This window comes from Channa argus, chromosome 1 (assembly GCF_033026475.1).
Source record: "Channa argus isolate prfri chromosome 1, Channa argus male v1.0, whole genome shotgun sequence".
NCBI classification, from domain to species: domain Eukaryota; kingdom Metazoa; phylum Chordata; class Actinopteri; order Anabantiformes; family Channidae; genus Channa; species Channa argus.
In genome coordinates this window covers 16,084,881-16,102,102 of record NC_090197.1, presented here as the reverse complement: position 1 = coordinate 16,102,102, position 17,222 = coordinate 16,084,881, and the positions used below count along the sequence as shown (strand labels likewise).

Here is a 17,222-nt window from a genome sequence, read left to right as displayed (position 1 = left end):
ATGAAACTCAAATGGAAACTAAACCTTTTGAAAACAATTGCAATCTGTACTTGCTTTCAAAATAGTGTATAATAAATGTAAGTTAACATATATTGAGATAAATACTGAATCTATTCCCCAGTAAAGTCAAAATATTACTGAAATACTACTGGTACTTCTAAGACTGGACACACAGTTTTTGCACAATATAATCTATTTTTTTGATGAGTTTTAGATGCAAAGATACCTCTTTTATTTTTGTATAGGGTCTTCTGCCAGCAGCTTGGTTTATCATAGAAACGGATAAAAAACTAGAGTGGGTCTTTGTAAAGGTAAAAAGAAAACTGGCTATCACCAGTGCCACAGTTTGAGCTGTGACAAGGATAATTAAATACCTTTTTTTTTTTAATCCTGTGAGTTCAGGGTCGCCATAGTTGAGAATGTTTTTATGCTGAATGCCCTTCCTGATGCAACCCTCCTCACTTTCTACCGGGCTTGGACCGGCACTGCACCTCTGGGGATGGAAATGGGCTGTTAGGGGTTCAGTGCCTTGCCCAGAGACACTCTACCAACTGAGCCATCACCGCCCCATAATTGAATATCTTCTGCTGTGGGTAGATTGGTGAGCACTAACGTTCTCCATTATTATCTTAATAGGGTATTTAAAAAAACAGTGCTTAAAATATGTATCTCCTTAGTATTATTATCGTAACTCACCAACTAGTGACCTTTCTGTCTGGAATCATGTGGGCAACAGCAATCCCTAAACCTGTTCAAACTAAGTCCAGTTCGACACTTATGTACCACAAGTTGTGTGCAACCTGCCTAGTGGGAGCTGTGTTTACCCAGCTCTAGTGGGCAAAAAAATTATGTGTGGGAGAGGGGGGAGTGGTGGCACAGGCACCATCTGTCTGGGTCAACAAGATTCCATAGCAGTCCTGGGAGCAAAAGTTTAAAGTTCCGACACAGTCGTGAAGACCAGTTCTCTCCTAAGAATAGCAATTGTTTCTTTTGCTGCAGCAGGCAGGATTTGTTTAGTGCCAGTGAGACCTTGGCTGCCAAGTAAATGGCTCAGCTGGGTGTAAGGCATACTGTCCAAACTGCAACTCATAGTGAGCCGACTGAGTGTCAGAGCCCGTGCTGCTGTCGTCTCTGTTCAAAGCGAAGTAAAGAAGATGGTAAAGAAGAGTTCCTTCAGCTTGATCCGTTAGCAGTGAAGTCAGACGTTGGCCTTTACAAGCATCTGTCATGGTAAAATCCTTAAATAACATTAAAATACTAAAGTTTTTCCAGTTATAGTAACCCCTGTATCTGTCATCTTCTATAAATGGTCCATTTCTTAATATTTATTGTGTTTTAGCAACAGTTACAGACTAAAAAAATACATACTGTACAATTTGTTGGCTTGCGAATAGTATACTAGAATTGCTATTTTTACGCCAAAAAAACATGGAAAAAGTGCGTTGCCTATGACATTTGTCACGTATTGTCAGATCAACTGAACTTTAAAATAATCATGATAAAGCTCTATATGCCTATCTGGTCATTTTCTACACATATTTAAAACAAGTTATAATTGGATTTCTGTCTCTTGAGTTTGCTTTCAGGATTGACTAAACAGCATGTGCTATGATTTCATTATATATTGTGAGCATGACAATATGCACACATTTTCCGTATTAAAAGGCAGGGCTGTGTATTTTTTAATTAGATTGGAGGTAAAACTTATCTTTTAGTAGAAAAGAAGATGATCTTTTCATTGGCCAGTCAGACTGTCTGGCCAAAGGTGAGTATGACTTAATGATTTAGTAATGATATCAATGCATCACATCAGTACATAAATAGATTCTTATATTGTTTGCATTAAAAAAAGGCCACGTCTTCATCTGTGTTGAGGTTCATAGTCGTCTGTTCTTTATATCTTTTGTTATATCTTAATTTCTCTGGTTGCCACAATGCTGCATTTTTATTTTAATTAGTCCCCAATGTTCTGTCATTTTCCTGTACCTGCGATAATACGTTTTCTCTCCAGGAATCTGACACATTCATAGTCAGAGGTAGCATGAAATAACTGTGTGATGGATCTGTCCATTAAAGCAAGCTGAGTTAAAATCTGTGGAGTCCCTCTGGCTGTCTTTTAGTGTGACTTTAGATGTTGCTTTCCCTACTTCTCTCTAGCTCTTTTCTTTTTAATACAGACACACACACAAGCACTCACACAAAACACACAACTCACCATCTCCCTGCTGTGAGGGAACTGATTTAACATTTACTTGCTTTTAGCAAGAATAATACACCTTTGAGGTAAACAGACGTGATCTTATTATTCAAACAGTGAGTCATTACAGATCTGTATGGCTCACTTAGTAACAGAGCACTTAACAGTGCATGCACTGTATGATGTTAGCAGTGTAGGTAGGATTGTTGGAAGCTCTAATGATTTTCTTCCTTTATTTTGTTTGTAATAACACTTAACTGCTACATATCATTAAAAATATGGAAACATTCCTATTAAAGCATACAAAGAACTAAATCAAGGATTATCTGTAAGCTTTACATGAGAGTCTCATCTGCACAGGCCTGTTTCCCAGCTGAAGCACACTGCTGAAGTCATTTGTTTTCAGTGAGCGACACTCACAACACCCAAGCTTCATTAAACCCTGTCTGTAGCCTCAAAATGCCATTTTGCTGACTGTCGTGGACACTTTTTGGATGATTTCTGGACAGAAGGTCCAAATGGATGTTATATTAGCTGCAGTGCCATGTAGAAAAGGTGAAAGTTTCTTCGCTTCACCCTGCCAAGTAAGACATGGCTGACTTGGAAAAGTAAATGAGATCCTGACTGGGTGCTCAATGTAATCCAATATTTACGGAAAAATGATTAAGCAAAACCCGAGAAGGATAGGAATGGCTTGAAGAATTCTTTGAGAAAGACAGCGGTGTGTATGCACAGGAGACATTTGTGTGTGTGTGCGCGTGTGCAGGCAAGACAAGAAAATAGGAGAATAGACACTGGGGCATAAAGTCATAAGACTTAGCAGCTCAAACTAAATTTTTCCTTTATCTAGTAATTACTTGCTTTCTGAGCTACTGTGTAATCTAAGTTTTAAAGAGCGCAGGGTTTCTGAGAAACCTCAAGGAGTATAACTCAAACACTGCCTGTCAGTGGGCTTTTAGATTTACACAATTATCAGCTCCATCCACATGCAGCCGAGTGCTTTACACAGCACTACTCAGGCTCTTATCGCGAGCAGTCAATTATAAATGCTCAATTAGACATTTTGGAAGGACTGAATTAGCCTGACCCTAGATGAATATTAAACTAATTTGCATTTTTAAAGAAATGTACTCCAATAACGTTTAACAGCGGTACATGTTCTCCACTTAGCTTTGTTTGTTTCCTATAAACAGGAGGCTGGTCAGAGAGCTGCTAATGAGATATTTGGTTCCGTGACGTAGCCTTTTGTTGAATATCAAAGAAAGAGAATTTGCAGACTGACTACTAATGCAAATCAGTGTAATATGCTTACAAATTTTATGATGTACATTAGCGCCGTCTAGCGACCCGGAATCTCAAGCACAGGAAGTGGCGTATCTCAAACTCCTACCAATCAGCGGGCGCGTCTCCAAAATTCGAAAGTCAAGTGTGTCAGAGTCGGATATGCTGTAAGAAAAATCATTATTTTGTTACCCAATTTGAGTTACTTTGGCATTTTGTTTAGTGATTATTTAAATAATAAATAGCTATTTGATAAACGCATACTGCTAAGTTATATTGCTAACGTTATTGAAGCTTAACGATAGCTGCTTGGATTGACTGCGTTAACGCTAACTTAGCTAGCACGTTAGCATCGTCGTTTGTTTTGAAAAGGTTTATCATCATGCTGCGCTGTTGATCAGTTGAGTAAGATACAAACGTTGAACTGATCAAAGATCGTGAGCCATGGTGAAAGAACGGGCCCAGAAGAAATCTTTCCAGCAGAGTCTGGAGGATATCAAGGAAAGGATGAAGGAAAAGAGGAACAAACGCCTGGCTAGTGCCTCAGCTCCCAGCAGAGCACGGTCCAGAATGAAAAACAACAGCAGTGGTAAGCAGAGAAGAGTTTTATCTACAGTAAGAAACTCTTGTTTGATTTACATACATGGTTTTGTTTCTACGCTCATAGTCTGTTTAACCAGGATATATCGGTAATGTAGGTTCAAGAGATGGAACTTATTCTTCCCAAGAGGGTGCTGACCTGTGACATGTTTTGCTGCTTTAAACAAACTTGTGGAACCTTCTGTTGTTTTATACCAGGGGCTAACTCCACACACACTATCTTGAAGGGAGTCCAGCTGAACAATAAGACATTGGCTGTAGCCCTGCAAACTGAGAAGGAGAAAGTGAGACAAGCCAATGCAGTTATCTTGCAGCTGAAAAGAGAGCAACAGGCCCTATTCCTTCATCTGCTTCTGCTTAAGAGGAAGCTCAAAGAGCAGGAAGCTCTAGCTGCAAGAGCTACAGAGGTACAGGAGACCTGTGTTCTGCGCATTTGCATATCCAGTCCATGTTTCAGGGCTATCCAGATAACTCAGTAAACCATGTAAATGATTTTAAAGTACCATATGTCACCATAAAAGGAAAAAAAAAATCACTTCTTTATGTGCTGATTTAGACTATGCCTGCAGAAGTCCTCATTGAACGTCAAGATCTTGTGGAATCATCCAGGTGATTTTTATTTGTTGCATCAAGTTCCTCCCCAAAATGTTCATCAAATGCTTTATCTCGAGTTGCATGTTTTGTAACTTCTCATTACAGGACCTGCCAAGACATTGATGGAGCCACTGTGTGCAAAGCCTCAATGATTTGTGCAGGTACACACACACACTTAATATTCAGTATTAAGGATTATCAATATTTTTTTGTATTTGTTTGTAGTTCTAGGAATGTTAATAAAACCAGTTAAACACCTAATAAAAATACAGTTCTCGTAATCATATAATCAATGTATTATACTGCCTTGTCTTTTACTTTGCAGACTCTCAGCACTCCAAAATGAATGCACAAGCTGAATGTGAGAAACAAGTTACCTTGCCATCTACAGTTGGTGTGCGTCGTCGTCAGGCCGAGAGAAGAAGTAAGAGGAGGTCTGAACACGTGTGGGAACAGAGGTCATTAAGTGAGGGAGATCAGGTTGCAGGCTTGGAGGCTTTAGTAGCAAGTCCTATTCACAGTGACAGTAGAAATCAGAATCAGCCACAGAAAGAGCCAAAGCCAGTTTTGGCAGAGCCTATTCAGACTGAGGATTTTCAGCACTCTACTCCAGAATCCATTCTACCTAAAAGGGCCACCCAGCAGCAGCCAAACAGGAAACAAGCCCAGCAGTCACGCACAAAAGCAGAACCTGCTGAACGTAAACCTGAGAGAGGCCGCAAAGCGGAGCGTGCCCCTTTAAAGAAACCTTGGGAGAATCCAAAACCTAGAGCCCGCTCTAAGAGTCGGGACCATTCAGCCACGCGTGCCAAAACAGCACCTCCGCCACAGGGCAATAAGCTTAACAACTCACTGGGATTTAATGATACGTTTGACTTTGACTGTGAAGAAGCAGTTCACATCACGCCGTTTAAGGCCAAGGCAGAGGACAACGAGCCAGCCCAAACCAAAGCTTCCCCTGTCGTCACCAAACAGAATGACTCTAGCTCATCATCACCATCCTCTGAATCAGAAGACAGTCTTTATGTTCCTCAGAAGACCAAGAGGAGACAGGCTTCATTAGACGCAAACATTGCAATCACTACTCGTAGAGGACGCCTCTCAAGACGGAAAGAAAACATCCCTCCAAGACAGGAGATCTCTGGTAAGTCCAGCTGCTAATATTTTAACTTCATGTTCCATTTTAAAGCTATATAAGAGAGGTTTGAGTTATAGTAATTAAATATTAGTTTTAGTCTTCAAAGATGATGTGCCAAGTCCAAAAGCTGCAGAGCCGGAAAAGGAAGAACATCTCCATCACTCCCCTGTCTCTAGTTTCTCTAACAGTCCTGATGCTACAAAGTTGCAACAAGAAAACCCCCCTCGTGAGTAACTGTTCAGATACATGTCTCTTCTGTTTCTGTTACTTAAAGTACTGTTTACTTCTCACATTCTAATGATACAAGTAAGACTGAAAAAGAAACGTGCTATTAGTTGCATTGGATCAGAATTTATACAGTAGTAATAAGCAAGTTCTTAACATCAACACATTTTCTTTATTTCCTATCGTCCTTCCCTTAAACTTCACTTCTATATTTTTGAGCTAGGCCTGCCCTTCTAGCCAAACTGAGAATATCAAATATTTTCTTTTTGGCATATTTACCTTTTATTAAACAGGTAGAAGTGAGGAACAGGCAAGAAACATGAGGGGTGTTTTGTAGTATCATAATTAATGTATTTTATTCTCATTTGCTCTGGAAGTAAAGCAGTTGTCCAATAATCTCAAGGTCAGTGGTTTGATTCCTAGCCCCACCCCAAGTTACTTTCTCCCAGTGGTTCAGGCCAGCAGTATGTGTGATTTAAGAGTAAATGGGTGAATGAGAAGCAGTGCACGGTGCTTTGGGTACCAATAAGGTAGACAAGTGCACAAGAAAAATTTCTGGGTTAATTGTTATAATTGTTTTATATATATAAAATATTTATATGGCCAACCTTTTGGAATTATGTATGTTGTTTTTCTTTTTTTCTTTTTCTTCTTTAGATCCGCTCAGGCAAGAAATGGGGGAGTGTTTGCTCCCTGTGAGCCCACTGGTTGAAGCTGAGATGAAGAGAATAGACAGTGTCCTGTCAAATTTTGGTGATTCCTCCTGTGACGGTCCACCTCCTTTACCCCACCAAACACCTTGGAGAGTCAAGACATGCATCAAACGTAAGTGTGTTTTTTCTCCTCTGAACCTTCTTGACAAAATGAAATCTCTGTGTGACAACTTGAAGACAAGAGCTTTGCCACAACACTTATGAGCACTTGGTCAGTTCACATTTTCACTGTATTGTCACATTTCTATGCGTTTGCTTCATTGCATGCTGTTGAAGCTTTTCATTGGTCTGTGCACCTGAAAACAGGCAACTTGTGTTTCTTTTTCCTTCTTTGTGGATCACATCTTGCTTCACATTTCTACAGGTGGGCTTGGTTTAAGGACAGCTGGGCGGGGCTTGAGTCTATGTGATGTGACCAATCTGTCCCCTGCAGCCTATTGCAAGTTCCCCTCTGATGCCCGATGCTCTACTCCCGTTCCTGCTCGCAAGCGACGCTGCACCATGGTAGTGGACTACAAGGAGCCCTCACTGAATGCGTAAGTTCACATATTAAAGAATCATTTTGGCCATTTTCTAAATAAAATGTATTGTCTGCAGCCACAATACAGACACTAAAATAACCATAGAACCTTCTCTTCTAATGTTTGGTCACTTGCCAGTCTAGAATCTAAATAACCACAAACTAATAAAAACACATCCGGCAGAAGCATCACTCCACTCGATGGCATATTTCTTCATTTCAAAACATTTGGTGATATATTTATTATAAATGTTGCTCCAAATTGACAGTTCCTTGTATTGCTGCCGGTTAGCAGTGAATGTATAAAATCTCAGTCAGAGTTATGGCAAATCACGTGAGTTGGGACAATATGTATGTGTCTGGCTAATATGTTTTTAATTATTTTTGGACAACACTGGAGGTCTGTGGAACAGTTGAACAAGCTAATTCAGGCTGTGGCTTGAACCCTGACTGAACCTGAGTAGAGAAGATTTAATGGTGGCTTTATTGTCTTTATGTAAACTGGACAACTGGATTAATTTAAACAACTTATAAAAAGTATTTGCAAAGTTTCTGTTACTGTTAGGTTTTGCTATATTGCACTATACAAATGCTCAACAATCATATTTTCATCATGACAGGAAACTTCGGCGTGGAGATAAGTTCACAGACTTGCAGTTCCTCCGCTCTCCCATTTTCAAACAGAAGTCTGACAGGAGGTCTGTGCAGAAATCAAGGAATTCTGTGAGTGAGAAATACAATGAGTCATTTGTTGGATGTCGCTGAGGGCAGCTACCTTGTTTGTCCTTGCTGAACTTTGACTGTAGGCGGGCATTGCCAAAAGTATTGTTTTTTTTTGTTTGTTTTTTTTTTTGTAGTAGATGTGACAAGTGGTTGAGTTTTACACTCTTAAACTTGTATTCCTTTGTGAGGAAGAGTGCCTGACCTCCGGATCTGTTTGTGATATATATTTTTTCCCCAGGGCATTTTGCAAATTCCTCTCTACATTCTCTGTCGTTGTAGTAATAGCTATTTTTGGAGCATTTTTCATTGATCTCAGCTTACTTAGATTATATACCTTTTTACTGTAGGATCCTTAATATAAGCACAAATTGTTATCCTGTCAGTGTAAACTGGTGTTTTGGTAAATTTTATCTTCTAAAGTATCACGTAACAATAAACTTATTTCTTCTTTTCTCTGCTGCTTCAGAAAAGCTTGTTTGTTAGAATGACAAAACAATGAATGATAATGATCTATGTTGGAGGAACTTTATTCTTGGTTTTAGTCTAACATGTGAACACATACAAAATGGGGAACCAACTCAATTTGTGTCATGTTATTAAAAACATTCCTAAATAGCTGATTAATAAAAAATATTTTTTGTAACTTTGACTAATGCAGATCAACTTCCATGATCGTGCCATGATTTAAATTATTGTAGTTGCGAAACAATTTCCATCATTGTACATGATTCACCTTGAAGAGGCACAAGGGCAGTGTCCTGACGTCTTTGTAAGTGAAAACTCATGGCTGAAGCGTTGGAAAACCTTTTAATGACCTACAGCTGAATAATTACAGACACCAAATTAGCCTCACTTGTGTTTTATTCAGTCTATAAAATAGGCTAATGGTATGTCATTAAAACCAATTGTACAAAGAGAAGGAAATATTTTTCCAGACATTTTACAAAATGTATCTTTCCTATAATTTGAAAACTACAAGCCCCCCCCCCCCTTTTTTTTTAAATTTAATTTAATTTTTTTTTTTTTTTTTACAAAACAGCAAAACTACATAGTATTGCACAATCTTTTCATTTATCTCCAAAGTATAAAGTTTTCAATCTCCATCTGCGGGACAAAAATAAGAGAATAAATTAAGCCTTGTCTTAAGCATAATTTTTAAATTACAGCACATAAATAAGAATAAACTCTGGATAATTAAATTAGTCCTTAATCAACAGTGATAATTTATATGCAGAACAAATTCTGGAGAAAAGAAGACACTCTTATTTATGTTTACTAATTCTTGGAAAAATAAAAGTGCATTTTGATAGTCAAACTGCCCTAGGTTGCTTTATGAAAAAACAATTTAGTTCTGAAACAGAAAATATATGTTATATAAACATTTACAATATACAGTTGGTATAAGTGCTTTGAAATAATTACAATCTGTACAAATTAAAGTATGTATTCCTCGTTTGGCAGAATGAACTTATCACAGACAAACTTTGACCTCATTATTAGTGCGCACGCTCACAGGAATAGAGTTGTATACTAGATGGGGAAATCTGATCTCTCAGTCACATTCCTTACAGGTCACTTAAAGGACTCAATGCACAGAAGATGTGGCTCTTGACATCTGTACCTGAGTCGACTGAGAGTAGCCATTGTTAGAGGAGAGATGGAGAAAGACAAAGTAAGGTGTGGTGAATCAGGTGCCATCTTGTGTTGCCTTTCAATGTCTAACACAAAAATAATAACAGAATCCTCTTGTCCTCTTTAATATGTAATAAACCTTTCACTCTCCTTTTTCTTATGGGCTACATGATGAAATTTGAAGACTATTAATTACTTTTATATCAGAAACAGTCTCACAGGTCTTTAATGAGACCTGCTTCTTTGATCTTGGTGTAGAAAAATTTCTCCAACAAGTTAGCACACTTGTAGTACTCGCTCTCTGGAGGGTTGTATTCACGACAGTTGGTGAAGATGCGCTGCATGTCGGCCATGAATAACTTGCGTGTTGTGTAGTACCTGCTCTTCAGACGCTCACTCATCGTCTTGAGGTCTGTGAGGAAAAAAAATCTTAACTTGTGAATGTGAAGTGTAAAGTCTCTAACATTCAATGCTTCAATAAATACAGTACTAAACAATGAGCTCTCGTCCCATTATGTGCAAAAGTGCTATTAAAACATTTTTGTTTAGGACAGTATATAACTGAAATGCACTGGTATATGTGCTGAATGTAGGGTTTTGGAGAGAGGTTTTTATTTATCATTTAAATAGTCCATGTTGGTACTGCTAGAAAACACAAGTGTAATTGAATGGACTGTGAAATACAGAACATGTGCGACATAGATTGCAACACATCATTTTACAGTGCCCAGGTTTTACCCAGAAGTGACCGTATCCATCTCATGTGCCTTTGAAGCTCATGTACAATGTCTTACTACATACTTTTAATTGTCCATGTCTGTTTTATAATTTTTCATTTGGGCTGAATTCTGGCAGTGTGCTTCACTTTGTCTGCTCCCTGTCCCTGGAACAGTGTTAATGTAAATACATACCCATCGGGAAGCGAATGACCTGGTAGTATCCAGGTGCCTCTGTTTTCTTGACTGGCTCCATGAAGGGCCAGGCGTTCGGGTGACTCTACCACATAAAGACCAGTCTTGTTAGAAAAAGGTGTGTGAGTTTGGAAAAGGTATTCCTCACATACTGTGTGTGTGTGTGTGTGTGTCCCTCACCTTCACATGTTGCAGGATGGTCTTCAGAGTGCTGTGCAGTTGATCGGGGTCTCTCATCTCCTTTCTAGAGCAAAAGCAAATACGAGAACAGAAAAACATTAGTTGTAGTACTGACAAACACTGAATTTATAGTAGAGATAACTTGACTAAAATAGCTGAAGAACTTTTATCTACAGTAAACTGTCATCTGGGATGTTAACATGAGCTATTTTCCTTTCCTGAAAATCGTTCTCATGCTTTGGTCATGACAAAGAAAAAGAACGAACAATTTCGGGGTCAAAGTCGGTATCTTTGCTGACTTAAGAGATCAAATTTAATAGTTTCTGTCTTCAAAAATGATATTGGTGAAGCAATACAGGGCTAGCTAAGTTCAAATCAAATGTTACAGCAGGGTAACACTTACCCTTTACCTACAGGTTTCCAGCCAGTTTCACCTGTTAATGTAATGAAGCCAACATTAGTTATTGTTATATATATATATACCCATATATGTACTGTGTATGTTTATGAATTGTGAAAACAAGTTAAATCTAAATGTGAGATACAGTGGGATGCAGCCATGCGACTTATTGTAAAATAAGTAGTGGAAGTAACATACGTATGCCAGGAATGCTTTCAATGGGAATCTGCCGGACTCCTTCCTTAAAACAAGAAAGTCCTGGATAGACTTTTCTGATCTGAGCCTGCTTCCTCTCAATCAGCTTCTTGATGATCTGAGAAAGAGGGAATGTGTTAAAATATACCAAGTGCAGATTTAAATTTAAATTCAAACATACACACCTCTTTCTGCTTCTTGATGATAACGGAGAACTCTGTGTAGGGGATGCTGGGGTTGAGCTCACAGCCCATTAGTGTGGCTCCCTCGTAGTCCTTGATGTAGCCCACATACTTTGCCTTGGGAACTTTGATGTCCTTTGAGAAACCCTGAGATGCAGGAGGAGATGTTTTCTTGCAGGAGTATACACAGCATTGCAATCACTGCAAAATTAAACCCACTTACAAAACACACCGATCTCATTTCTTAGTTATTTTCGTTCTGAAACATTTAAAATTGAAAAGACCCGTGTAAATTCTTGTAATTAGCAGTAAACCATGTTTGAAGAACAATATAGCAATGAGTCTCAGTATTGTAAAAGTTATTTGAGTTCTTATAAATGAATGATTTTGTTTTGGAATGTGAAGGACATGATACCTGTTTTTTGAAGTAGCCAATAGCGTACTCATCAGCATATGTGAGAAAGTTGAGGATTTCATGCTTGATGTGGTATTCCTTTAGGTGGTTCATCAAATGGGTCCCGTAGCCCTACAATCATGCAACCCACAAAATAAATGAGTAAATAAAATACCTCATTAAATTAAGTATTTAATGATACAACAAACTGATGCGCAGGGAGTGCTCTCACCTTGACCTGCTCGTTGGAGGTGACAGCACAGAAGACGATTTCTGTAAAGCCCTGTGAGGGAAACATTCGGAAGCAGATGCCTCCTATTACACGACCGTCTTTGATCAGTGACAGTGTCTTGTGCTTCCTGACCAAACAAACAAATAAAAACAAAAAGGAGTTATTAGTCGCCTCCTCTACATCTCTGCATATAATAAGTGATGATAAGGTACAGTTATACTCACGGATCAAAGACCAGCCGTGTGATGTACTCTTTGGGCATGCGGGGAAGCTGGTGGGAAAAGACATTCTGAAGACCAACAAGCCACATCAGTATTCTCTTGTTGGGTTTCTGGTTTAGGGAGTTACCAATGACGTGGAATTCAATCACCCCCCTGCGCTCCTCTAGACGAGCAGCTTCATCACGTGCAGAATGTGCTGATAGCAGACTGGTCTACAGAGGAATTCATAACACAAAAGTAAGTGGAAAATGGAGAGAGACAAGACAAGAGCAACAAACTGGAACTGCAAACTGGAAAACACACAGCTCCAAAGTCGAGGACACCTGCAGAAAGGGACAGAGAGAGGGAGACAGACAACTACGGGAGAAAGAAGACACAAAGTTAATGTCATACAGTGGTGACAAAGACATGTGGGGTGAAAGTGAAGAAAGGAGGAAAGGGAGGAGGATCTGCTGAATTCTTGCTCACTACAACTGTATTAATAAAGAAAGTCATGAAGTCATTGCTGCTCTGAGTTAAGGGAATATTAGGCTCAACAGATATATGGCTCTTAGTCAGCTTAGCTACAGAGCTGAAAATATTGTCCTATTAGTGATGAATAATATGCTGTTCTGGCATTACAGAGGACTTTTGTGTATATTTTTAAACAGTTTTTCCAGTCTGAAAGGGATTCTTCCAATATTGTAAATTCAAATGTTATTAGAAAAGGGTCAGACAAAGCAGAATCATGAGGAAATACTTTTAAATTATCACTTTCAATGCCGCATGTGAGGACAAGGTCTAGGGTGTGACTAAAACAGTGAATGGGTTTATTTACATCATGGAAAAAAACAATTGAATAATAACAATGAATTAAATGCAGTTTTGAGGCAGGTACTGTCAACATCTACATGAATGTTAAAGTCACCCACTATGATGACTTTATCTGTACTAAATCAGATAGAACATCTGAAGGTTCAGTCAAAAGCTCTGAATAAGGGACACAATAACAAATAGAAGTGGTTTTTGAGTTTTCCAGTTTGGTTGTGAAGGGCTAAGAGTAAGGCTTTCAAATGACTTATAACTATGTTTAGGTCTAAGGGTTTATTGGAAGGCTTATTTTTCAAATGCAGCAGTCTCAGTGTAGATTTCATTCAAACTACTCTATTTCATTATTCCTTTAATAACTTCCATTTATTTGCTAAATAAAAAAAATATTTTCTTTATTAGCTCAAAATGTAGGAAAAAGTCTGTCAAGTCTGAAACTATCACAAATGTGTTCAAAAATATATAACCATAGGTATTTCTATTACTAGTTACCTCAGGAATGGCAGCAGGGTCAGTGATGGTTGCCATGACTTCATTGATGAGGTCCATAGGGATGTCACCCACCACCCTGGGTCTTTTGTTTTCCTCATAAGGAAGGGGCTCTGAGGGCTTACGCTTCTCTCCAACTATGAGATTACATAGACAGAGAGGAGAAGAAGATTTTCTTCATCATCACGTCTCTTGTCAACCTCCCCATCCACTGAATAGTGTATCTAACTGCAAACACACACATTTAAGGCCATCTTCCTATGGGTTTGTCTCCATTCGCTGCCAAGTCATGATTTGCAAAACTGAACTACTTTCAGTACATTAGGAGCACTCCCATTCCATATTTCACTTCTGTTTTCTGATGCGGCTCTAAGGGCCACATTCTTAAGGAAATGTGTTAGTTGCCCTTCTTGAAATTCAAAACAAGATTTCATTATGGTAAAGAAATCAAAGTTATGTTAACCCTAACGCTCACTTAATTTATTTTTTTATAAGTGTGAGTTGTTATGTAGTCACATGGGATTAATAACAGGTTTGACTGTAATACCTGGGTTTGGTTCCAGTACAGAAGCTGTTTTCCTGGCAGGACTGGCACTGCCACCTGTGGATAGGTCCATCGACACAGGACTGGTGCTGTAGTACAATGGTCTGGCCACGGGGGGTGCATTGACAACTACGAAGCAAGAGAAGGGGGACATAAAACCATCTGTGGTTTTTTTCATGTTTTTATTCCATCATTATTTTTAGTAACATTTTCACAAGGTCTAAAAAGAGCAACCAAAAATCTAGTAGTCAGCTTTAAGTCAGCATGTGTGTTACCTGTGTGGATAGGAATCTGACCTCCCGATGCTCCTAACAAGAAGTCTTGGCTCCAGATTGGAGAATTGTGGCTATACACCTCCTCTTCCAGCATAGATAAGAACCTAAGCCAAAGACAACACAAGAATCACAACTTTACTAAATCACAAAAAGTTATTCAATATCATATGTGACTGCTTGATACTGACAATGTGCATGCACATGCACATTTGTTTGCATATGCATTTATGTTTGTTGCACATTTCTTCTGGATAAATGTAGGTTTTTTTTCTTACTTAGGAAAGTGTGTGAGAATGAGTGTGCGCTTTTCAGGTGGCAGTTTGTCCTTTTCTTGTCTGGCCTGTTCAAGTAGTTGTTTCCTCATCACAGTGAACACCGAACGCAACAGTGTCCGGCCAAAGATCTGAGCGGTCTCATACCGGGGTAGGCTGTCGCAGAACTGAGGCACATTGCAGTAGCATAGCCATCTACAATGAGCACATCAAAGAAATAACTTACACAGAAATGACTCTACATAGGTGTTCTGCATGTTACCAGGATGACTGATAGGGCTCCTACCTCGTGTAGTTGGCTTTGTATCCAGCCACATCATCATTGGGCACCCCCTGGCGTCTCTGAGAGGGTGTCTCCAGCTGCCAGTAGTTGATCTGGTTGAGAAACATTTTAGCAAGCTCCATGATTGTTTGACGTTCCTTGGAAGGTAGGTGGCTGAATTTGTACTGAACAAAATTGTTCACTCCCTATTTAAGAAACACAGGGAAAGGCAGAAATAAGGACACATAAAAACACATTTATGTGGATGTGTTGTTTCAGATACACATGTAGACATGTAATTACCTGCTCGATGCTGGGTTTTTCAAATGGGGGGCTGTCCTGTGCTTCTAACATTGGTTTACCCATCTGTAGGATGGATTTCCTCAGCAGCTATAAGAAAAGCAGAATCGGAGTATGCATGTTTACTTGTTCACAATCCACATGTTAAAAGCACGTAGTTTATTTCAAATAGCAGAGGCTTACTTTGAAAAGGGAAAAGTAGACCTGTTTAGTATCAGCATCTTCCTCTTTGTGCACACATGTGTAGAGATACTCCACATCCAGGACAATACCTAAAAGTCTGTTCATTTCATCTTCAGAAACATTTTCTAGATGGGTAACATGATCACCTGTCAGAGAGAGCGAGAAATGTGTAGCACAGAATGAAATCTCACAACACTGTAATACAAGAGTTCTTCAGTCACCAGCAGTTTTCTTCTGTACATAACATACAGACATACCCAAAGTGTGAGAGCAGCTGCGACAGGGTTCCTGCAAGTTGACTGCGTTAGACTGCTGGTCAGTTCGAGGGGGTGTTGGAGGGGGGTTCTGACTTTTCCAGCCATTACACTTACAAGCTCCCTCAGCCTAGGGAAAGCACTTTAAATTAGTACAACTCAAGCACATACCCACTATTACCCACTATTACCCACTATCCTCCTTTTTAATTTGCACAACATAGACTCATACCCATCTATCATAGAATTCATGCATAACACACACACACACATATAATTAAGTTAATATAATTAGACCATATCAGCAGGCACACTTTTATAAAGTTGACAAGAGTGCTCAGGTTAATAGAGATTTGTTATGATTAACTTGATACAGCATCAGGAGGTGGGCTAAGCAGGCCAGTCACCATCAGCTGGCGGTGCTGCACTGAGCATGCGCATTGAAACAACAACATACTCCGCCCCCCTCCCCAGCAGCTGTCACCCTGTCAAAACAAAGACCCCGTCCCTCTCTGTGGATCATACTCCGCATACACCCAAAAAAATCCTCTATTTGCCTTCGTGAGTTTAAAGGCGGCACCCAGACACCATGCAGTCTCCTGTTAAAGGAATAGACTGCGCACCAAAACACACTCCGGGATGCAGCGTCTACACACAGCCAGCTACTCCCCAATGCCAGCGCCAAGCCAATGTTTACGTTCACCAACCCCCCCACCACCACCTTGACAGAAGGAGGGTAACATCATAAAAACAGCTGGAAAAGCCCAAACCCGAAAGCCCAGCAGTAAAAACAACGAGGTGTGTGTTTTAATATGTTTTTTTTAACTGGTGCAGGCATGTAAAATGAAAAAAAAAAATGAAGTGCAGCAATGGCTTCCTTTGCTGCGCTTGCATTTTGTAAACTATTAGAAGCAAGCCCAGGAAATACATTTAATTAACCTTAAGCCCACAAATCAGCGTCTTCTTAAAGTCAGCTGTCTACACACATTGCATACTTTGCAGGACGAATAGACTCCGAGTTTTTCCAGTTTCTTCGGCCGAGGTGAGGAGCGGAGTTGCGCCTTCTTCACTGCGATACGTGCGGATCCTCCAGCGGCGCCAGAGCCCTCTGTCCCCCCGGCTCCAGGAGCGGCCGGAACCAGGCCCGCTGCACCGATGGCCGGCGAACCTTGCTGAATTCCAGCAGTGTCGGTCATGATTCGCACCGAACCACGACCGGACCCCCGGCCCGGGAAATAATTGCTTTGTTGTCCGCTCTATTCCACAAGCGGAGGATCAGACATGGCGCTCATCCTTATTTTCAGTTTCTCACTGTAGGCCCATTTTCCTCCGCTAGGGGACACGAACGGGATAGGCCAATTCAACCACAATTCAGAGGAGAGGTCACAAAATGCAACCATTTGAAGAAAAATGTTCAAGGTCAAACATAATTAAAAACAAAAGTGGCTGATAATGATGGGATGGATGGGAACAGATAATCTGGTGCTTCATGTCTATC

General features: G+C 39.8%; 2 protein-coding genes across 5 annotated transcripts; one reads left to right on the top strand and one right to left on the bottom strand.

Moving 5' to 3' along the window:
* Positions 1-3,574: 3,574 nt before the first annotated feature.
* sgo1 (shugoshin 1) lies at positions 3,575-8,450 on the top strand. Of its 3 annotated transcripts, XM_067501401.1 has the most exons (10): positions 3,575-3,645; positions 3,913-4,067; positions 4,277-4,485; positions 4,635-4,687; positions 4,778-4,833; positions 4,998-5,816; positions 5,902-6,036; positions 6,693-6,860; positions 7,113-7,284; positions 7,889-8,450. In XM_067501401.1, exons 2-10 carry the CDS (start codon positions 3,923-3,925, stop codon positions 8,031-8,033), a joined length of 1,902 nt encoding a protein of 633 aa, XP_067357502.1. In that variant the 5' UTR covers positions 3,575-3,645; positions 3,913-3,922; the 3' UTR covers positions 8,034-8,450. The 3 variants fall into 3 exon arrangements, with proteins under 3 accessions (XP_067357502.1, XP_067357511.1, XP_067357494.1); XM_067501410.1 differs by having other exon boundaries at positions 3,601-4,067; positions 5,908-6,036; XM_067501393.1 differs by having other exon boundaries at positions 3,601-4,067.
* A 329-nt stretch (positions 8,451-8,779) lies between these two features.
* On the bottom strand, positions 8,780-17,057 carry kat2b (K(lysine) acetyltransferase 2B). Of its 2 annotated transcripts, none has more exons than XM_067501370.1 (18): positions 16,711-17,057; positions 15,728-15,854; positions 15,471-15,616; positions 15,291-15,377; positions 15,012-15,193; positions 14,729-14,920; positions 14,454-14,557; positions 14,182-14,307; positions 13,638-13,771; positions 12,342-12,550; positions 12,118-12,244; positions 11,907-12,017; positions 11,495-11,638; positions 11,313-11,427; positions 11,118-11,148; positions 10,715-10,778; positions 10,535-10,619; positions 8,780-10,035 (listed from the first exon to the last, which is right to left on the bottom strand). In XM_067501370.1, the coding sequence occupies exons 1-18, from the start codon at positions 16,918-16,920 to the stop codon at positions 9,839-9,841; spliced, it is 2,391 nt and encodes a 796-aa protein (XP_067357471.1). In that variant the 5' UTR covers positions 16,921-17,057; the 3' UTR covers positions 8,780-9,838. The 2 variants fall into 2 exon arrangements, with proteins under 2 accessions (XP_067357471.1, XP_067357481.1); XM_067501380.1 differs by having other exon boundaries at positions 16,720-17,055.
* Positions 17,058-17,222: the final 165 nt, after the last annotated feature.

Coding starts and splice junctions, on each gene's coding strand:
- sgo1 (XM_067501401.1), top strand. CDS start 3,923: ATGGTGAAAGAACGGGCCCAGAAGAAATCTTTCCAGCAGAGTCTGGAG. Junction 4,688..4,777: donor GATCTTGTGGAATCATCCAG/GTGATTTTTATT, acceptor TTCTCATTACAG/GACCTGCCAAGACATTGATG. Junction 4,834..4,997: donor AGCCTCAATGATTTGTGCAG/GTACACACACAC, acceptor TTTACTTTGCAG/ACTCTCAGCACTCCAAAATG.
- kat2b (XM_067501370.1), bottom strand. CDS start 16,920: ATGACCGACACTGCTGGAATTCAGCAAGGTTCGCCGGCCATCGGTGCA. Junction 15,378..15,470: donor TCTACTTTTCCCTTTTCAAA/GTAAGCCTCTGC, acceptor CTTTTCTTATAG/CTGCTGAGGAAATCCATCCT. Junction 11,149..11,312: donor TGAAAGCATTCCTGGCATAC/GTATGTTACTTC, acceptor TTACATTAACAG/GTGAAACTGGCTGGAAACCT.